This window comes from Cimex lectularius, unplaced genomic scaffold (assembly GCF_000648675.2).
Source record: "Cimex lectularius strain Harlan isolate CLEC.00 unplaced genomic scaffold, Clec_2.1 scaffold10, whole genome shotgun sequence".
In the NCBI taxonomy this organism is placed as follows: Eukaryota; Metazoa; Arthropoda; class Insecta; order Hemiptera; family Cimicidae; genus Cimex; species Cimex lectularius.
In genome coordinates this window covers 3,119,690-3,143,494 of record NW_019392665.1, presented here as the reverse complement: position 1 = coordinate 3,143,494, position 23,805 = coordinate 3,119,690, and the positions used below count along the sequence as shown (strand labels likewise).

General features: G+C 34.3%; 1 protein-coding gene across 3 annotated transcripts in view; it reads right to left on the bottom strand.

Annotated features, from left to right (window-relative positions):
- Positions 1–23,805, bottom strand: part of LOC106667419 (dipeptidase 1-like) — a 357,350-nt gene that overhangs the window by 81,072 nt on the left and 252,473 nt on the right. For all 3 annotated transcript variants that reach the window (XM_024225054.1, XM_014395364.2, XM_024225055.1), the window contains one exon: positions 7,707–7,836. In XM_024225054.1, coding sequence (XP_024080822.1) covers positions 7,707–7,836 — 130 coding nt within the window. The remainder of the gene's footprint in view (positions 1–7,706; positions 7,837–23,805) is intronic.

The window sequence follows — 23,805 nt, the reverse complement described above, 5'->3', positions numbered from 1 at the left end:
AAATACATGAAAATCGTACCAAAACGCTAATAGAGAGAAATTATAAAAGATGGTGAAGTCAAATAATACATCAAAATTTACAGTTCATATTTGTACATTTATACAAACTTTGTGTTATCCGTTTGGAAAATTTCTTCTTTAGAGAACACTTAAAGAATAAGAACGAAAGTATTGAAGCCATGTCCAATCACAAATTAAATTTCTGCTCAATGTGGTAGATGGATTGATTACTAAAATAGCAAGGATTGGTGCAGACCTACAATTCTTACTCTAGTTTTTCCCGGCAAAAAATTAAACAAATTTTAAAATTAGTTTCAATTAAGGTTTTAAGTTGAGATAAAAAAATTAGTGTCACGAGCGAGATTCGAACCCACGACCTTCGGTTTGATACGCCGCTACTCTACCGGACAAAGGAGATAAAATTTAAAAGGTGGGGTTGAGATGGGAAGTTGATGTCCGAGGGGATCGAAGTCACGATAGATCAAGTGGTAGAGTAGCGGCGTATCAAGCCGAAGGTCGTGGGTTCGAATCTCGCTCGTGACACTGACATTTTTACCTCAACGTAAAACCTGAATTAATTAAATGATATTAATTGGTCAAACGGACCACGAAAAATAGTGAATTTAATGAATTAAAATGAAGTATACTTCACTAAAGCTCTCCGTGGTCAATTCATTTGTCGCCGAGAATCAAATAGATACACGACATTTGAAAAATGGCAAAAAAAAGAGAGCAAATTCAAAAGGTGCGGTTAAGATGGGAAGTTAGGGCCCGAGGGGATCGAAGTCACAATAGCTCAAGTGGTAGAGTAGCGGCGTATCAAGCCGAAGGTCGTGGGTTCGAATCCCGCTCGTGACACTGACTTTTTTATCTCAACTAAAAACCTTAATTAATTGAATGATATTGATTGGTCAAGCGGACCACGAAAAATAGTGATTTTAAAATAAGATTAAACAACTTCATTGACAAAAACTCTTTCTTCTTCCCAACTTGGCTTTAAAAGAGGTCTAGGAATTAATGATTTGTTGCACTATGCACTACAGTATATTCATGAAATTATAGAAAACAATAATGCGGATTATATGAAGCTGTGCAATCCGTATCAAATTTTGACACAATAAATCACGACTTACTCTTACTCCAGAATCTTCAACATTATGGTCTTAAGCGTACTGCTGTTTAATTTTATAAAAAATTCCTTGTATATAGACAACAAATTTTAAAAATTAACAATAATATTGACTTACTAATAAAATAAGTCTAATAGTAAGGCTTTTGCACAAAGTACTGTGATATGTAGCGTACCATATGGTTCAATCCTAAAACCACTTTTTTTACCATATATGGAATCGATTTAAGCAGCATTCTAAATAAGGTTTACGTTATGATTAAGCTAATCCAACTTGCTGAGATACAAGATTCATATGTAACAGTATATAAGATAATAAATATTTTCTGAATATATCATTATTTTTACTCCCCATCTTATCGACCAATTAGTTTACTTCCCATCATGGCCAAAATATTTGAAAAAATTCTCCTTAAACGGCTATTACTACAATTAAAGTCTAACGTCCTCCCCGATCATCAGTTTGGCTTCCGACCCCACCATTCCAGAGTCCAGCAGGTGTTTCGTGTTGTTGACCGTATATCCTCCTCCCGCTAGCGCAAAGAATATTGTATGGGAGCTTTCCTTGATGCGGCATAAACGTTTGACCGCGTGTGGCACAGGGGACTCCTGCGTGTCCTTCCAAATACTCTTTACCTAATCCTCCGCTCTTATCTATTCCCGCGCTCCTTTCGGGTCCGACAAGGATCAGATTACTCCGAATACTGCTCTCTGGCTACGGAGTACCGCAGGGCAGTGTGCACGGACCAATCCTCTAAATCCTTTATACTGCAGATATTCCCACTAAACCTACCACCCTACTTGCAACCTTCGCCGATGATACAGCTGTACTATCCTCCAATTCCGATCCTGCGGTTGCTTCGGAAGATCTGCAGGAGTATATCTCATGTATAGCAGATTGGTGTAGACAATGGAAAAATGAACATAAACGAAAGCAAGAGCGTCCATGTGACATTTACACTCCGAAGCAAACCTCCTCTCACGATATACTACAACAACGTTCCTATTCCAAATCCGACTGCGTTCGGTACCTTGGGTTCCACCTAGGCTCACGACTAACGTGAAATCAACATACACGACTGACACGACAAAACCTAAACAGACGGTATGGTCTACTGCACAGACATATAGGACGACAGTCTAAACTACCGACAAAAAACAAACTTACAATTTACAAAACACTACTACAACCGATTTGGACGTACGGAATAGAACTGTGGGGAACCGCTAAACCTTCCAATATCCAACGTCTCCAATCATTTCGATCTAAAGTCCTCAGATCCATTGTAAATGCTCCTTATTATGTCTCAAATGTTACCCTCCACAACGATCTTCAAAGTCCTTATATCCAAAAATTTATTCCCCAAAAATTTACCAAGTTTCACAAAAAACTCTCCCACCATCCAAATAGTCTTGCCCAAGCCCAGTCCGATAGAACCCATCCCTACAACCCCATAAGGCGTCTTAAGAGGAAATGGCCCCGCGACCTCCTTTCCGAGTAAACTGTAAAAAAAAAACATAAACAAAGTGAAGAGGGAAGATAACATTGATTATTTTCTCCCCTCAATGTAAATAGTTGTACATAAGTTCATGTATCCGCAAATTACATATTGTAAATAATAATTACAATCGGAATAAAAATAAATAATAATTTTTAAAAAAATTTTCTCCGGTTGTTTGGTTTTAAATGTTGAAAAAAAATTAGTTGATAAGTTTTTGTCTAAAGGGACTTAACATCTTGTTAAATTCATAAGGTTCAACCTTCAAAATAATTTCAGTTGGCATAGTCACATTGATATGGTTGGTTATTTATAAATTTTGAATTAAGTAAACAATGACACTTTGGGAATGCTGTACATGGGTCTTTTCCAAGGCGTAACCAGCTATGGCTATGGCGTGCGATACTAGAAAATAGATTTTGCGTGCGATATTCGAAAGAAATATTCGATACTAGTCAAGTATCGGCAGAAATTATTAGATATTAACGAATACTTATTCACATGAGTAGTTTTTCGTGTATTCATAAATGATCAACTTTCTATTGTGGACTTTGAGAAAAATACGCTCATGGGTTAAAATAATGAAACAAATGGCAGGTTGTTTTTTTATTTTAAAGTATTTTTTCATACAGTGAGTGCGTATGAACAAGGAAAAGCTGCCATCATATTTCAACATAATAGATATTTCGATTTTGTCGTTATCGAGTTTTGAGATTAATCAAAGGGTGTTTTGTTTTCAACTGTTTGATTGATAAAACACATTCCCACCGTATTCCCCAGAATTTACAAGATGCCTAAGATTCAGTTTTCTCAGTAAAATAACCTCATGCTTTAGTTTTGGGAAAATACATGATTAGGTATCTATCTACGAGAAGGAAGGCGAACACACTTTAGGGACTTGAAGACAAAAACATTTACAAGAAATTACTGAAATTGAAAGTGCGAGGTGCAACGCGAAAAAGAATTACGAAGAGTTACCAGAATTATCAGCAGAGTTAACAACCAGAGTCGAAATCTCGATTAACTTTGTTGACACATGCCGCTAGTAGGCGCTCCTAACAGTAACTAGTCAACTCCCAGTTTGATGAAACGTAAGTTTTGAACGGTTATATTACTTAACACTCGACGAAAAATCTATTTGAGTGTATTTTCCGATACTTCAAAAAGTATTCGATACAATACTTGAATCGAATGACTATTGAATGAATATTTTCATATTCGATGCCAAAAGTACTCGGTATCGAAAGAAAATACTCGATCCTTTACTCGTCCCGATTGGTATCGCATGTCACTAGGTGTGGCGTACAATTCTGGGGTGGAAAAAACTATGCTGTGAAGATTTTAAATTAGAAAAAACGTGCTTTGCGCTACATATGTAATAGTAGTTGCAAAGAACACTGTAAGTCTCTATTTCGTAAATTCAAGGTGATGTACAGTACGTAGTTTACCTAAAAACCTACAGACTACCTATAATAACGTCAAATATTTAATAGAAAATTTAAAAAGCTATAAAAGGGTCAGTGATTTTGTAACAGTGAATAGAACAGGCCTACTAAACTTAGTTGTATTTTATAAAAAAAATTGCAAAAACATTTAATCGTAACGATTTATTTGTCATAAGATTTTGCTGTATTTTGGAATATGAGAAATGTCTACACATAATCTCATAATTTTCATAAGCGGAAAAATTATTAAAAAAATCCCTTTTACAATGTGAAATAACTTCTAATCCTTACATTTTGGGAAACCTATATTGTAATCTTAATGTAATATACTATGTTAATATTTATAACTCATTTCGAATAAATTTTTTTTATCTATCTACTTTTATACTTAATAATTATCTGGATCTTGGCCAAGAATAGACAAAATGGTTCGTATGCATAGTCCACAGGGTTTGTAGAAAAAGTAGGTAATCTATAGTATTAATTGTATTCTCTATTTTCTTTCCTTTAATAAAAATTATATAGCAGGTTTGACAGTGCTTTTTAGTCTTTTTTTCCAAACCGATTCGAATATCGATATTCCAATACAAGGTTATTCAATTAAGTCGTAATTGGGCAGAGATAGAAGAGATGGTAAAACCCATATCAGCTATTTATTATAATAAATATTTATATTGAACGCCTCGGAATTCCGTCACTAGTGTTTTTCTTTCTTTTTCTCACTCTCTGCCTTTTCGAAACGAGAATTTTAACGATAGAAAAGAACTGTTATTATGCTCAATACAAAGAGTTTCGGAGTTATGAAAGCAAATCAAAAAGGGTTTCAGCGGGCATTAATTAGCGAGAGCGTTCAATAAACCACTTTGTTAACTCTGAAATCTTTGAAGAGAAGATCTCAAATTTTGACCTTTCCAGTCTGAAAAGCGTGAAAAATTTTTTTCCCCGCCAAATTACAATAATTGACCGAATCGCGACGGAATAAATAAATAGAATAAATTGATTTATTGAAAGGAAATTTTCACTAATCTACATATTTAGTCTTTAATATATAAGAATAACGGTAAAATATGAGAATAAACGAAATGAATGATAGAACTCCTAACAAATTTCACAGGCGTAGAGACACACTTATATATTACATACCATGAGCTTATGATTTTTCGTCATACGTTGATAATCAGTGTTTACACGCTTCTTTCCTGATATGCTAGTCCACTTTAGTTCATGTGAAACGACGCAAAATCGAAATTTAAAAAAAAAAATCCATTTTTGTGAATGAACAAATCTAAAAAAAAAAAGAAAAGACAAACATTATTCTTCCTTTATGCTTCCCTCTCCTCTTTCTCTCTCCTGTCTCTCTCTCTCTCTCACTCTCTCTCTCTACACTTCTCTGTTTTTTCTCTATTCACTATCTTATTTTTCGTCTCTCTCTCTCTTTCCCTCTCTTTCTTTTCCTTCTTTCACTGTCTCTATCTCACCCTCTTATTTTCTTTGGTTTATCTCTCTCTATTTCTTTCTCTTTCTTTCTCTATTCATTATCTTATTATCCGCCGCTTTCTCTTTCTTTCTTTTCTTTCTGTCTCGGTCCCTGTTCTTTTCTCTATCTCACTCTTTTATTTTTCTTCGCTCTATCTCTCTCTCTCACTCTTTCTTTTTTAAATTGTCTCTTTTTCTTTTTCTATTTCACTCTTTTATTTTTCTTCGCTCTATCTCTCTCTCTCACTCTTTCTTTTTTAAATTGTCTCTTTTTCTTTTTCTATTTCACTCTTTTATTTTTCTTATCTTCCTCTTTCTTTCTCTTTCTTTTCTTTATTTTACTGTCTCTGTTTCTTTCACTATCTCTTTCTTCTTTTTCTTTCACTGTCTCTGTTTCTTTCTCTATTTCACTCTATTATTTTCTCCGATTTCTGTCTGTCTGTCTCTCTCCCTCTCTCTCTCTCTCTCGTTCTTTATTTTCTTTCTTTTTTCTGTCCCTTTTCTTTTCTGTATTCACTCTCTTATTTTTCTTCGTTTTCTCTCTCTCTTTCTTTCTCTTTATTCTCTTTATTTCACTATCTCTGTTTCTTTCACTATCTCTCTCTCTTTCTTCTTTTTCTTTCACTGTCTCTGTTTCTTTCTCTATTTCACTCTATTATTTTCTCCACTTTCTGTCTTTCTGTCTGCCTGTCATTTTCTCTCTCTCTCTCTCTCTCTCTCTCTCTCGTTCTTTATTTTCTTCCTTTTTCTGTCCCTTTTTCTGTCTGTATTCACTCTCTTATTTTCCTCGCTCTTTCTCTTTCTCTCACTCTCTCACCCTCTCGCGCTCTCTATCTCTCGCTCTCTTTCTTTTCTTTCTTTTCTTTCTTTCACTATCTAATTTTTCGTCGCTCTCTCTCTCTTTCTTTCTCTATTCACTTATTTTTCGTCGGCTCTCCCTCTCTCTCTCTCTCTCTATATATATATATATATCTTTCTATTTATCTATCTATCTATCTATCTATCTATCTATCTATCTATCTATCTATCTATCTATCTATCTATCTATCTATCTATCTTTCTTTCTGTCCTTCCAGTAAATGTTGGTAACAATTTGATGTTAATTATACAAATTGCAAGTTCATTTTAGAAATTTCAGATCGCGGCGCTAAAGGCTACTATTTCTGAAGAACGTGCTGCTTTGCGGGTGAGGTAGCTTTTGGCGCCGTGATATAAAGACAAAACGTATTGCAAATTATTACTACCAAAAGAGACATGCATTGATTTTTTCTGAGGATGTTTTTTTTCTGCTGTATCTTTATTTTAAAGAGCTTTGTTTAAAATATATTTCATTACGTCCTCAAATAAATGTTTTGGATATGAACTAAGAAATATAATAGATAAATATATAGATATATGTTGAAGTTTTTGATATTCTAGAAGGTTTAACTGCTTTCGGATAAGAAATTTCAAAACAGCATACGGTAACAAAGGCAAAAAAAAAATACATCCGGTAGTCATTGTTTGCAGACGTTCGGTGGGCGGAACCGCCAGAAAGTGTTTACAGTCTCTTTCTGCAAACAGCCTGCTCCTCCAACGCGGTGTCCACAGCCTGTCAACCCTCGACAAACCCCTTTTTCACAAAGTTAAATCTATCACTCTTGAAAATTTCGAATCGCCCCCGGTCCGTTTAAACAATGGGGGCGGTATCTTTCCGGCGCCGAAAAGCCGCTCCAGGGATGAAAATGTCGCGATATATTTTGCGAAAAGGGAATTGGAAGTTCGATTCAAATCTCGATTTGTTCTGACCCTCGTTTCTGTTAGAGGCACGAAGGTGATGATGTTTCTTCATCACATGAAACCGGAGAAATGAAGAGTAAATCGTATTTTATTCTTTATGGCGTCGTAAAACCAGAAACCTCCGAAGGTAAAGAATTTCATAAAATATTTTTAAATTCAAAAAACTTTTTATACCATAAAAAATATGAAAATTTATCGATGTGATTAAATTTTAATTTAGGGCCGTTAAGGAAATTTAATTAATTTAAAATAAAAAATTCCATTGAGGAAGAAAATTATATATAATGATAGTAGGTTTTCGAAAATGTGTTGATTTTTGTCAGTGCATTATTACATATTTATTAAGCTGTCCTGTGACTTTGTTTAAATGGTACTTACGCCTTTCTTCGTCGCTTGATGAACTGGTTACCGATCCCCTGGCCGTCGGAATGAGCGCTCTGCTCTGACAGTTGAACCGCGCGGACCCGTTGACCATTCTGGCTCCCGCCATCTCCGACATGCACTGCGCCTGAAAGTGAAACAAGTTTTATTGGTTTTCAACGTAATACATCGAGCAGTCAGCGCGCAGAAAGGTCCAAGGGGGATGAGAAAACCCTGAGAGGCGAGGAGGTAGCCACGAGCCGGAATTTATGTCCGGCCGGGAGAAAATTGTTGGGCCCTGAGCTGCAGTATTCCTTACAAATTGCGGTATCCCGTGACATCGGTGATGGATACTTCTCCATTATTTTACAACATACGTTTTACAAAAAGGAAAAGAAAAAAGTAAAAGAGTATATAACTCTAACAGTGAATTACTTTATAAACACCAAAATTTGGTCCAATCCCCACTACAAATAACGAATAAAATTGGCAAATACTTCCAATACATCAGTCCAAATAACGAACACAATTATGCATTTTTTAAGGATGTTTATTTCCGTATAATTAAGCGGTAAAAATAAAATGGCGATGGCGTGTTACCAGTAAGCACGTTCTGTAATGTATATCAAATTAAATTTTTATTACATGCTATACAGGGTTTTCGGATACTAGTGCTACAAACTTTTCCAATAGATTTTACATTCGAAATAGAACCAAAAAGTCTTAATTAAATATGGTCCGAATCTCAAAAGTTTCGGAGTTATTCCACTTTTACTGATTTTTTAAGATTTCACGACCTTCCTTCAAATAAACGAAGATAACTCGAAAACTAAAAGGGTTTTGAAAAATCCGTCTAGATCATTGAAAAGTACGGCAATTTTCAAATATGATGTGATTAATAGTTAGTAGCGAGAAATTTGAAAAAAATATTTTTTTTAGGTGGAAAAATTTACTATGGTGATTCTTAACTACTATTTCTAAACCTAGAGATCAGCAAATTTCAGAAAGTGTACTTCATTTAATCTCGTTTTTAGTGGTGTAATTGCTTTTTTAATTACCTTTTTTCAAAGATGTTCTTCATTGATGGAGGAAAGAAAAAAACCGTGGCTGACAGATTGGCAAGGTGGAAAATTTAAAAAAATGGAAATTTTGAATGAATTTATTAAACTTTTTTTTAATTTGGGTTTCCTTAAGTTTTTTTTAATATTTTTATTTTCCACCTTACCAATCCTTCAACCATAGTTTTTTCTTTTCCTTCATCAAGTTTTTCATCTTTGTAAAAAGTAATTTAAAAAACCAATTTCACCACTAGAAAGAATATTAAATGGAGTACTTTTTCTGAAATTTATTTTTTATTTTTTAGGGGTACGATTGCTTTTTTAATTACTTTTTTCAAATATGAAGAAACTGATCAATGAAAAGAAAAAACCGTAGTAAAAAGGATTGGTAAGGTGGACAATTAAAAAAAAAACTTAATGAGATTTTGAATGAAATTATTAAACGTTTTAAATTATTTTTTCTTCAATTTATTCATCCTTCAACAAAGTAATTAAAAAAATAGTTGCAACTCTAAAAAAAACATTAAATGGAGTACGTTTTCAGAAATTTGAATGGTCTCTAGGTTTGGAAATCGTAGTTTAAAATCACCATAGTAAATTTTTCAACTTGGAATTTTTTCCGAAGTTTTGGCTACATGAAAAAATTGAGAATTTGATAATTTTAAAAGGTTTAATAATTTCATTCAAAATTTTCTTAAGTATTTTTTTTAATTATCCACCTTGCCAATCCTTCAACCGCGGTTTTTTCTTTTCCTTGATCAATTAAATCCTTCATCTTTGAAAAAAGTAATTTAAAAAGCAATTGCACCACTAAAAAGGATATTAAATGCAGTACGTTTTCTGAAATTTGCTGATATGTAGGTTTGAAAATAGTACTTTGGAATCACCATAGAAAGGTTTTCAACTTTGAAAAAAAAATTTTTTTTTCAAAGTTCTCGCTACTAAAACGCTTATTTCCCTAACGTTTACAAGTTTAGTATTGATCACAGCTTATTGGAAACTTAATTTAATTTTCAGTGGTTCCAACGGATTTGTCCAAAACATTTTAGTTTTGGAGTTATCTTTGTTTATTTGAAGCAAGGTGGTGAAATCTTAAAAAATCAGAAAAACTGAAATAACTTGGAAATTGTTGAGATTCGGACCATATTTAATTAGGACTTTTTTGGTTCCATTTGGGATGTAAAATCTACTGGAAAAGTTTGTAACACTAGTAGCCGAACACCCTGTTTATAATATTACCAAATTTACATATTTCAAGTAGGGTTGCAGGAGTAATTATAAAATTTAAAAAAAATATAATTACGGATAATTATTGATCCTTTGGTTCTCCAAATCCACGAAACCTTTATTCATTATTCTGAGCCTGCCAATATTTCAATCGAAGTAGAATGAATAACTTCTACTCTCCCACGAAAGCCGTCACTCCAGCTGATTTCAAATATTCCTGCCACGCTTAGCAAATCACAAAGGTTACGATTTTGACCTAATCACATCACAAATTCTCCATGAAATTTTTCAAAAAGTTGTATTTCTTACAAAGCTCTACAGCTGTATATTTTCATTAAAAGTCATTCAGTACTTTCGCATTGGGGCAAAAACCTTCACTTAATTTTGGATGCCGATGAAAACTGTGTGTGCCACCCGATCTTCATTGCGCTTTTTGTCCGTTGATCTCTTTTGAATAGCCTGCATGTTCGTATTCTTAGCCTTGGCAGATTCTCCGAGGTCGTCACGCATACTCAGGAATGTTTCTTCACATTGCTACTCGCTCACTGCCCTATGAATTACTTGGTTAATTTTTTGCTGATATCTGTTTCATAATTTGGTGAAGTCGTGAGAAGCGGTGAAGAATGAGGTAGTTTAAAAAAACACCTTTTTTTTTGCCGAAGTTTCGATCTTTTCACCTAGGGTCAATTTCAGGGACTGGGTCAATTACAAAACCTAGGTTGATCGGAAAAGAAATACAATTTAAAATGTGTGAAATACTTGGTTCAAAATTTATATTTATTACTTTTAAAGGCCGAAACGTCGGAAAAAATGGAACGTGATTTTTTAAACAACCTCATTCTTTGCCGCTCCCATGACTTCAACAAAATATTGCAATTGTTTTACATAAAAGTTAGTCGATATAAAAATATTTTTGAAAAATTCGCCTTCTTTTTACTTAATTTATGCAGGCTTTGATAAATTGCCTTCCCTCCCCCGTGGTGGCCGATAAGGTCGTCCTTTCATTGTGCCCATGGAATAAATGGCCGGTATTGAAATATGCTAATCGCTTTTGGAAGGCCCGGCAAAACGGGCCGGTGCGTCGTCCTAATCTGCCCCATCCTTCGTCGTCCCAGACTTCCGGTTTAATTAACCGGAATACTCCGCTGCGACGTCGTTTTTCTTTTTGCCCGGCAATTACGAGGTGTGCCCCGCGCTGAAAAGAAAAAGCCGAGGTGAGTTACGACGCTCTCCCCGTTTAAATTGGAATGGGGTTTATTGCAGCAGGACCTTGGAGTTACTAATTTTCGGCCGTCTTGTTAAAACAAGAAAGAAACTTTGTCATTCCTAAAAACGTTTCAATCTTCTTTTTATTTTATTTTAAACATATGATGAATAAATGTATTCCGAGTGCAAAGATGTTTCTTTCGATTCGTTTTGAAAATTGTTTTTAATATAACTCTTATGATGAGTGGTGGAAATATGTATATATTTTTTATGCGCAGATTTTAATGTTAACAGATTAAATATCAGCCACGAAAAGCTCACACGTTGTTTTTTTATCTGTTATCATATCCATTTCCCAAATATAAAAACAATAAAACTTTTTTTTTAATAAGAAAACCGTTGATTTTTTTTTGTCAAAAAGGAGTGGAAAATTTCCAAATGTTCTTTTTTTTAAGAGCCACTCCCTCTTTTAAAGCATTATGACAAAAAACCTTCTTTAATTAAGTAAATGAGAAGGAGAGAACGGATGAAAAGTTTCCTCCGATTTGTTTGACAATGTACTTTTTAATTTTCTATCCTTTTGTAAAACGGAAAGTTATTTAATAGGGAATTACCATTGCCTTACCTTTGATAAGGATCGAAAACGAAAGGACAAATGAGAATTGTAAATTAACAGTTATTCTTTTAACTTATTTTTACAATATATAATTACTTACTTTATTTCTATTTTTCTCTCTACCTACATAGCTACCATCTACATAACTTTCTATGCTTATTTTTCTTTCAACCAAGTAGAGACCGTTTGGCTCCCATGTTCTGATTTTCGGAAGAGACATACTCTTTTATCTTATATAATACTTGTTGAGATTGTGTGAATGTATTTATTAGTGTGAATGTATAGTATGAGATAATAAGTATAAAAATAATTTATTTATAAATATGTACAAAAGTGTGTCCCTGCCTATGTACTATCGACTAATAAGTTGTATAATCGAAAAAGAACTATTTATTTGTAAAGGAAATAATAAATTTAAAAAACCTTAACATAATTTAAAAGTTACCTACAGAATATGTTTTAAACCTTTATGTTTATATTTTGTATTATAGTGAGCTTATAGTATACGTTTAATATGTGGGTGAAAATTATTTACAAAGGATGAAAACATAACATTTAATAATATTGTAAACTTGTGTTGATCCACTGGCAAGGTTTAATACGGAATGTAAATAATCTATTGGGACAACAAATAATCATTTCGACCTTCAACTTCGTCAAATTTCCATCATTTTGTTATATATTGAAACTTCGAATAATCGGATTTGATTCTCGGCGGCTCATGAAGCGACCACGGGGAACTGTTGGCGCAACTTAAGTACTTTGGTAATTATTATGTTAATCCATATATATTTTAGTTGGTTCTAGTTGGAACAAAGTAATTATTCGACCACACTTTACGTAAAAATGATAAAGCAATTTAAATAATTACTTTGGTTAAAATAGGGCCAACAAAACGCATAAGAATTCTTAATCTTAAGTAATGTAAGAAAAATGCCATGGTCATATTCGAAAATATTCCGTAGACGTCGCTGCTATCGTTTTCCTAATTTGTCCTCATTTACTGTTCGCGTGTAAGTGTGTGTACGTAAGAGATGGATAGGTAGATAGATAGATAGGTAGGGAGAGAGCGAGAGAGAAAGAGAGAGAGAGAGACAGAGTTAGATACATTGATAGACAAATGCATACATATGTAGGAATAGATAGATAGAGAATTCTATAAAAAAAAGTTCAAAATATATCATGTACAGCAAAGAAATCATAAAAGACAGTAGGAGAAATATTAATTACTAAGTTGGTCATATTCCAAAAGATTCCGCAGATGTCGCTGTAATCGATTTCCTAATATACCCTCACTTACTGTCCTCAATGAATTAATGTTAGTGATTATTTTTGTTGAAAAGGTAAAAGAGAGGATGAGTTAGTGTGTGTACATGAGAGATGGATAGATAGATACAGAGAGAGAGAGAGAGAGAGAGAGAGAGAGTGAGTGTGAGAGAGAGAGCGAGTGAGTTAGATACATTTAGATAAATACATACATATGTAGAGATAGATAGAGAACTCTATAAAAAAGATCAAAATATATCATGTACAGAAAAAAAATCATAAAAAATAGTAGGAGAAATATTATATACAAAATGGGTCGTATTCCATAAGATTCCGCCGATGTCGCTGTAATCGATTTCCTAATATACCCTCACTTACTGTCCTTAATGAATTAATGTTGTTATGTGAATTAGTGATTATTTTTGTTGAAAAGGTGAAAGAGAGGATGAGTTAGTGTGTGTACATGAGAGATGGATAGATAGATACAGAGAGAGAGTTAGTGAGAGAGAGAGAGAGAGTGAGAGAGAGAGAATTAGATACATAGATAGATAAATAGATACATATGTAGATGTAGATAGATAGAGAACTATATAAAAAAAAGTCAAAACATATAATGTACAGAAAATAATTCATAAAAGTTGTTAGGGGAAATATTTGTTAGTAAATTGGTCAATTTCCAAAAGATTCCGTAGACGTCGCTACTATCGATTTCCTAATTTGTCCTCACTTACTGTTCTCAATGAATTATTGCTGATTATGTGAATTAGTGATTATTGTTGTTGACAGGTTGAAAGAGGGAATGAGTAAGTGTGTGTACGTGAGAGATAGATAGATATATAGATAGATAGATAGATAGATAGAGAGAGAGAGAGAGAGAGAGAGAGAGAGAGAGAGAGAGAGAGAGAGTTAGATACATATAAATAAATACATACATATGCAGAGATAGATAGAGAACTCTATAAAAAAGATCAAAATGTATCATGTACAGAAAAGAAATCATAAAAGATAATAGGAGAAATACTTTCTTTACTAAATTACTAAATGGGTTGTCTTCCAAAAGATTCCGCAGATGTCGCTGTAATCGATTTCCTAATTTACCCTCACTTGCTTTTCTTACTAAATTATTATTGATAACGTGAATTCCATAATGATTGCATAATGAACAATACATGGAGGAAACAAAACATTTAGTAATATGAAAAACTTGTGTTGATACACTGGAAAATTTAATACGGATTGTAAATAATCTATTAGAGTCCACCTATGATAGAAACCACTCCACCTTAGACACTTGTTTTGTACTTTTTGTAATTTACAATAGTTAGTATTACACTTTTTTGACCATTCCGGAGCTGTATGCAGCAGTAATGATCTAATGTAAAGATAATAAATTAATTTTTTATTTGTTGTGCTAAGCTTTGAGTGGGGGGGAATAAACTACATATTATACCCAATGCCAATGCACTTTATTAACGTGCTTAATGAACGTTAATTTTGAATCCTAAATTAACCCTAGATATTTTATTTCTTTTATCCAAGGGAGTATTCTGCCGTTTACAACAACAAATCTAGCAATATAACTTTGGTTTTTGTTTCATTGGGTCTGATCCGCCATTTGTGAAAGTTTTTGAAACATTCCTCGAGAACTGTAGAGAGATAAACGGCAATCTATCCCTGGGGCACCCCAGGTATGATAGATCTTACTGATGACACCGCATTACCAGCCACTACGTGGAATTTTCTATTCTCTAGGTAGATTTTTATAAAGTAAACTATATACTTGAGAATATTTGCTTGAATTAATTTGAAAAAAAAAAACACATGCTACAAATAGTTAAGCCTCTTTTCAACATGTATTGAATATGCTTGAATATGAACCCAGTATGCTTGTTCAGGTTAAAGATATGTTCAACAATGTCAGTCACTCAAGCTGATTGTGCAAGCCTACGAAAGCCATATTGTTTATTCGTAATGATAATGTTATTTTCTATAAACGTGTTCAACCTTTTCACTATTTATTCAGAAATCGTGAGATGCGGTCTGGTGTGATGTAGGTTTCAGAAAAACATTTTCTTTATCGTGCCAACGTTTCGATCTTTATTGAGATCATCTTCAGGGCTCAAAGTGTTTGTCTTCTGTGTAATTGTGCCATTTTTGCGTGTTGAGAGTGCTTTTCACTATAATGCGCTCAATTACCTTGAGCGACTGACATTGTTGAACGTATCAGACATAGAGCAGCATAGAGCTGACTGCAAAATTTTAGAACCTCAAAAACCCAGATAGATTAGTTAGATATATTAAAAATATTTTCGAGGGAGTGGACTCAGTTCGAAACCAGCTTGCGTTGAGGGCTGAAATGACCGAGCTTTTTAACACCTGGAGCCTACCTTCGTTGGAGGAACACATGGGACGTAAGTGATTTTCATGGCCTGCCACGAGAAGTTCATAAGTTCGATTATGTATTATATTTAGATGTATAAGCATAATGGAATTTAAATATATCGATAATTATCATAAATTTGTAATGTTTTTTAATATGATTAATTAAATTTATGCTTATTAAAACTGTATATGTTTAAATAGTGAAATTATTTTGCTGATTGGAACGACCCGATGTCTATGCTTTTTGATTTATTTCAAATTGAAATATTAAGGGAAATTGCTAGGAGAGGAAAAGCGTCTAATATTAAAGCTGTAGGTTTATGCAGCTTTGGCAAACTGACGTAGCCTCTGTTTGGAAAATTTTCATTTAACGCCGCTTGTACATATTTGAACAGACAGGTGAGTGACACAATTGGATTTTCCGATACAGGCGTATGACCCGGTTTTTGAACCGTATGAAATATTTTTGACAAAACATTTACCACGTTTATTCGTTACGTTAGGAAAAAATTCGAAATATTTCCGTGTTGGAAGAATGGATCGCGTCAAAAGGTAAGTTTTTTTAAGCTACCCTTTTCTGGCGTATCCTTTCGAATCGTTTGTAAACTCGGCCTAAGATAAAAAGAGAGGGATTTGGATTAAAACCTTCGATGTCGACATCAGTCAACGACCCATGCGATCCGATTATTGCCAAGTTCGGGATTTACCGACATACCTTAAACTTTGAATCGGTCCAGATAGAGGGGTTTGAAAACAAGCTGGATCAAACCCATGGCGAATTTAAAAGTTTACATTTGTTTAAAGACGAGTTTTGTCGTGAAGTGTGCTTGGAAAGACCAGTGATCCTTATGCCCATCCTTCCTCCCCTACAAAAAAAACGTGACTTTTGCGTAATTTCAACAGACAGATATGTTAAATTTAAATTTCATTTAAAAATCCAACATCTCTGATTTCGTCAACCTTTTGGATGCATTCTAGATGTAGTACAGACTATTGATAAGGTCACCCGGGCTTGCTTTATAAACTTAAACGCTTCCTACCCACTCCTTATTATCTTTTACTAAAATAGTACCTAGCAGACTGCTGTTTCACAGTGAGGTGCGGCAAGGAGTTCTCGGATATCAGACCGATACAAGCCGGCGCCCCACAAGGGAGCGTTCTTGGTCTCATCTTTTATATTAGCTGTTCTAAGATATAAGACCGATACAAGCCGGCGTCCCACAAGGGAACATTCTTGGTCTCATCTTTTATATTAGCTGTTCTGTTCTAAGATATGAGACCGATACAAGCCGGCGTCCCACAGGGGAACGTTCTTGGTCTCATCTTTTATATTAGCTGTTCTAAAATATGAGACCGATACAAGCCGGCGTCCCACATTCTTGGTCTCATCTTTTATATTAGCTGTTCTGTTCTAAGATATGAGACCGATACAAGCCGGCGTCCCACAGGGGAACGTTCTTGGTCTCATCTTTTATATTAGCTGTTCTAAGATATAAGACCGATACAAGCAGGCGTCCCACAAGGGAGCGTTTTTGGTCTCATCTTTTATACTAGCTGTTCTAAGATATGAGACCGATACAAGCCGACGTCCCACCAGGGAGCGTTCTTGGTCTCATCTTTTATATTAGCTGTTCTAAAATATGAGACCGATACAAGCCGGCGTCCCACAAGGGAACGTTCTTGGTCTCATCTTTTACTAGCTGTTCTAAGATATGAGACCGATACAAGCCGACGTCCCACCAGGGAGCGTTCTTGGTCTCATCTTTTATATTAGCTGTTCTAAAATATGAGACCGATACAAGCCGGCGTCCCACAAGGGAACGTTCTTGGTCTCATCTTTTATATTAGCTGTTCTAAAATATGAGGCCGATACAAGCCGGCGTCCCACAAGGGAACATTCTTGGTCTCATCTTTTATATTAGCTGTTCTAAAATATGAGACCGATACAAGCCGGCGTCACACAAGGGAACATTCTTGGTCTCATCTTTTATATTATCTGTTCTAAGATATGAGACCGATACAAGCCGACGTCCCACAAGGGAACATTCTTGGTCTCATCTTTTATACGACCTACACTACTGAACTGCTTACACGCCCAAAACCAAGACCAACTATGCGGGCGATTCTGCAAATTTTGTCCTCTTACACGAATCCTATTGAAGATACCACCAAACTTTAAGAAAACCGGGAACTTACCAAAGGCTCCCCGCTGGATTGGCTTGGGCGGCTTGGGTCCTCCTCCTGGCCCCTTTGGTCGTCTCCGCCTCATCGTGTTTCATATAGTTATTTCTTTGGCCATTGCATAAAGTAAGGTCAGAAAAAACAACTTACCAAAGACTGGTGCAAAAAATCTAGGGCAAGACTGAATGAAGAAAAATGTACTTAGTGTATGTTCACATTAAAAACAGCCTTGCCCTCCAATCTACATCGACAACAGAGATACCGAGTTCCTAAGATACTTAAGACTACCTACAACACACTGTCGTAGAGTCCCCACATATGATCTTAAGAGACATTTAACTGAGAACTTAACAAAAAGTCTTCTGCCAAAATCAGTTTTGACGTCAACACTAAACTAACTTTATATAAGACCATGCGACCACTTTGGACTGGAGAGTGGAACTGTGAGCTTCCTCCAAGCCATCCAACATCCCTGCGTCGAATCCTTCCTATCAAAAGTCAGATAAATCGGCAAATATCGTTACTACGACAATAACCTACTATCCTCAACGACCTGAACATTCCTTTTATAAACGAACAGATCCGTGCCCAATTCCAAAATTATAACGCTAACTTCTCAATCCATCCTAACATCCTTAGTAGACGATGACCTGGAGACCTCCTTACTTTTGAATCCCTCATACTGAGTGCTAGCATTGGCTGGTTTCTCATGGCACGTGCCCTTCGGTCGCAAGCTGGCATTAGTGTTACTGCTATGACCGTATAAAGAAAAAACTGTCCTCTCATTTTCAATACGGACAAAACAGATACAAATAAATAACTAGTCGTTGGTATTTACCTAAAAATAAAACTTAAAAGTAATTTGATGATCTCATGTTTTGTACGTTATAATCTTTCCTAAGAAATTAAATCGTCATACGATTACAAATTCAATACATTTTTTGTAAGTTTAAATATGCAAATATAATATCTATTATGTCATTATCTTCAGGTCATTTATCTTCCTTGATATGCTCCAATGTGAATCGTAGTGAGAAGTATTACTCATTTGAGGGGATATTTGAAAAAATTATATTTATGAATATTAAAATACGTAAAAAGATCCTAGTATTTTTGAATTATTATTGAAAATTTTATTAAATATTTGAGACTTATTGGGATCTTTAAAGAATTTCACGTTGCTAGATAAGTACTTCAATTTGAAATTTTTTATTGTGCCCTCCCTTTGGGGAAAAAAGGACGCGTTTATTCCAAAAAGTGATCCTTTTCAGATGTAAATATTTACAAGGTTTCCGATCCGGGCAATAATTCGGAGGGATGTCGACGGGGGTTGTTTTATTCCCATTTCGCCCTTGTCCGGCCGCGGCCTAATGGACCGGGTGATGAGTGGTCCACGGTCTCGTCTGCTTTTTGAACCCCGTTACGACGAAACTTGCGGACTTTCATTCCAGTGGGGGGGGGGAGGCGACGGCAATGCGTCAAATTTGAAAATTTAGTTTACGAAGCCCATCGCACTTCCACTTTCAGCTGTGTTTCAGTTCAAAACTGAACTCAAGCTTTCGAAGAATTGTTTTTATCTACTTTACGCACAAAGAGAAATACGTGTTTATAATTTATATACAAAAGGGAAGGAAATTGTTTAAAAATGAGTTAAAACGAGATAAATAATTGTGTGAGAATACAAGGATAATTGTTGATTTACAATTCTTTTTGTCATTTCAATTTCGACCTTTGAAAACTGTAAAACAATGGTATTCCCTTTTTAAATAAGTTTGCAGGTTTTCGTGTTACAAAGAGATAGAAAATTAAAAAGTACATTGTCAAACAAATCGGATAACTTTTCAACCAGGCTTTTCACCACATTTGTTTAATTAAGAAAGGTTTTTGTCATAATTCTTTGTTAGAAAAGAACAGCACATCGCTAGTACTCTTTACAAACCATCAACCTTTCTTGAATTACAAAAAATAAAATGTTTGGTTGTTTTGATGAGTGATAAATAGATATAATAACAATTAAAAGCAACACGCATGAACGGTTCAGCTGATATTGATTGATTTTGATTGTTATTTATGCAGGAAAACTTTAACACGAAAGTAGCATATATCTCGTGGCTAGCTGACAAATTCTGCAGAAAAGAAGAAGGCTAACACGAAACAATAAGTTCTTTTCAATAAAACTGAGACAAGATGATAATTTCATTGAATGGGAACATACAATTTTCAAATTCTTATTCTTCTCTCTATTTTTAAGTTCATTTCAAGGTTTTTTTATTTACTCCTCAAAGTAAGCTTATTATATGACAAAAATACCCAATTGTAAACAAAAAAATCATATTTTTAAAACTGAAAGTTTTAAAGGGAAAAAAAGCTTGGTTTGAGGGTTCAATTCAGCCCTTCCAGAAATTATCAATCCCCAAAAACCTTAGTATCTCCAAACTTTCCGAAATCTTCCAAAAAACCTTCTGAAATAGACAATCCTTGAAAGCTCCAATTTCATCCCATCCCATCAATTTGTGTTGAGGCTGGAAATGGGGCTTCGCTAGTAAGTTAATGAAAAGTATTAACTTTCTTTACTGACCGAGAAACTACTTTAAAGCAAATACAGAACGGGGCCTAGAATGTCACTTTGTGGTAAGCCAGCCTAGATTTCAAACAAATCAGCGTATTCGTATTGTTATTTAACTGGAAACAATCTTTTTGAAAAGTAGGACATCAAAAGTTTAATATATTACAATTATTTAAGGTTTTCAGTTGAGTTAAAAAAGTCAATGGCACGAGCGGGATTCGAACCCACGATCTTCGGCTTGATACGCCGCTGCTCTACCACTTGAGCTATCGTGACCTCGATCCACTAGGACTCAACTGAAAACCTTAATTAATTGTAAGATATTAATTGGTCAAGTGGACCACGAAACTAGTGAGTTTATTATATTGTTTTAGGAATATTTTTTAGATTATATATAAAAACTTTAATAAATAAAAAACTTGTCAAATGCTTGCGATACGTCTAGGAATAAAGCTGAAGAATTATTTTTTTCTTTTGGGCCTTTCTCTATTTTGTTATATTTATTGTTAATTGTTTATTTATTATTATTTATTTTTTTGATTCTGGAAAAATGGAAAAGTGTATCTGTTTGTTTTTCTTAATTTCGTAGGAAAGAAGGAACCAACATTTCGTAGTAAGCCTAAATTTAGAAAATGTACAAAGAAAATAAATAATTTACTACATTATATTTAGTAGTCTGATTAACCAAATTACTTATTTCAATTAATTATTCTTTGTATGTAAGGTCTTGTTTGAAATGAAAAAGTTAGTGTGACGAGCGAGATTCGAACCCACGATCTTCGGCTAAATACGCCACTCTAAACACTTGAGCTATCGGTCCGTTATGTAGCCGAAGGTCGTGGGTTCGAATCTCGCTCGTGACACTTACTTTTTCATTTCAAACTAGACCTTACATACAACGAATAATTAATTGAAAAAATAATAATTTACATTTCCTTATGAATTTTTCTTAAAAGAAGAGCCCATAAAGGACTTTAAAGTAACACAGACACCCGTTAATAAACCTATATATATCCTTCGAACAGGGAGGTGGATGGAAAAAGGAAAAAAAAACATTTTGAAAGATCATAAAAACAGTAAGCTAATGAAAGCAAATTTGATATAGAAAGAACGCTTTTTAAAACTGAGCTGAACGGTTGTGGGTAAATTTAAAATGCCAATGTACTGAAAATCCAAGAATTGTTTTAAACATGACAAATGATAACCTGCAAAAACAACTCATTTAAATAATAATTTTATCGCTATGTTACTTTTAAATGAACTAAATCAGCAAAATAATAAAGTATAAAAAAAACTGGATGAGCAAAATCATAAGTTTTTGTTCTTTCAAAGTCACTTCTGACCTGGAACCTTAAGTAAATGACAGTTTCAACAATTCAACACTGATGCCGTCCTTGTCACATTTATCTCAAACGACAAAAACAACGCCATACCAATGGTGTAAATAAAACATAAATACTATAGACAAAATAAAAAAACTGACCCAACAAGACGAAATCATCATTATTGTGATGTAACCGAAACGATCTACTTGGCAGTGACAGACTACAGATTGCGTAATAATTAGGCCTGCGATTGGACACCTGCTAGATCTGTACTTGTCAATACCGACCCTCCTTCAAGTCCCATCGGTCTTTGTTAAAAGTTTCCGAACGATAAAATTCGAAAAACTCTAATAGAATTTAATCGAGGGGGGTTGTTTCTCCAGGCAAACAGTGAAAATATTGTAATTAAAAATATATTTATCAACTGTCTAGTTCAGTGGTGCATTACATTATTATATAAATATTCCAATCAATTTAAATCATTTATTTGCAGTTATCTTTCAGTATTAGATTTTAATTAATTTTGAAATAATTATAATAAGATTATAAATATGAAAATGCATTTATAATTAGTTTGATTATAATTGTAGAATATATTCGACTAGTAAATAAACACAACTAATATACAATATTGTAGAGCTATAATAATTTTAGCTATTTTAAGCTCCCTTCATTTTTATATTTTACGAGTAAATAATTTTTGCACCTCGTATTGTGGTTATGTACTTCAATGATCAATGCAAATTATTCAGGGTTGTTATGAATATAAATTGTACACTTTCATTAACAAAAACATACTAGAATAAGTATTCCTAATTTGATGAATACATTTTTGCATTTATCTTTACAACCAATACCAAGTGTCACTCTCACTTCCTTTTTTTGGATGGCAAGTACGCTAGAAAATGATGGTGATCAGGTGTTACAGAAAAAAAAATTAAGAATTTAGCCTAGTGACCCATTTAATCGACGATGGCCTCTAGACCTCCTTGTTCCTTAATTTATCACACTGAATGCCAGCATTGCCCGGTTTTTCATGGCATATCCTTCGGGGCCGGCGCTGGCATCAGTGTTAGTGCTTTGTTTTGTGAACAAACGAAATGTGATCACTATGGGGAATATTTTCAGATGATCCAATGGCGATTATGTATAGATGCGAGGTCAAAACAATGCTACTTAGATCCCAATATTTCAATGGTATTATCGATTTTTAGGAAATCTGGGGTACCAGTCGGCGTCCCACAAGGGAGAGTTCTCGATCCCATCCTTTATATCGTTCATACTGCTGACCGACCTACCAATACTTCCTACCATCAGAATCTTTGTCCTTTAACTGGAACCCAACCTACTTCCAACTAGGGATGAGCATCGATGGTCGATGTTTAGAAAACATCGATAAGGCGAGCGATGTTCTATGTTTTCAACATCGATGTTACTGTGTCAATGTTTTTGACCATCGATGGTGGGCTGTCGATGTTTTATTTTGAAGTTTTTCCTAGTTTCCTCTTTTGTGAATAAGGAATGACCCGAATTCTTCTGATATGAAAGTGACATATCAGAACTTGTCAGGAGTTGTTCAATTATTACTTTAATGGCACATCTGTTCTCTCTGTACGATTATTTTCCAAAGCTGGACAGATTATTTGGAAAGCTAGAAATCGCTTAGAGGACAAATTGGCTTTAAAGCTAAGTTTTTTTAAAATTGCGTTCCGGAAAAGATGTGATAGTGTTTCATTGTCAAATTTGGACACATTTTATTTTTTTAATGTATTTTTATGGATTTTATTTATGTACATTTTAAACATTTTATTTTTTTGAGCAAGGGACAGGAATTGGGCTTGGGAGGATTATGGATGTTTTCCAAATTAAGAAAAACAGCGCGGCATTTTGAATAAAATTCACTGGCACCAAATACTTTCACAATAGACGTTTTCTATTGAAAATGGACCGAAAGATCTATATACAACTGTAGCCAGAAATCGCTTAGAGGATAAATTGGCTAAGTTTTTAAATTGCGTTCCGGAAAAGATATGGTAGTATTTCATTGTAAAATTTGGATACATTAATTCTAATAAATTAAGGATATGGTTGATTTTAGTTACGTACATGTTAAACCTTTTTTTTTTTAGCAAAGGACCGGAATAGGGCTTGGGTGGATCATGGATGTTTTGCAAAGTATCGAGGAAAAACAGGGAGGTATTTTGAATAAATTTCACAGGCACAAAATACTTTAACAACAAACGTGTTTTATTTAAAAGGGACCGAGAGATCTGCATAAAACTCTAAATGA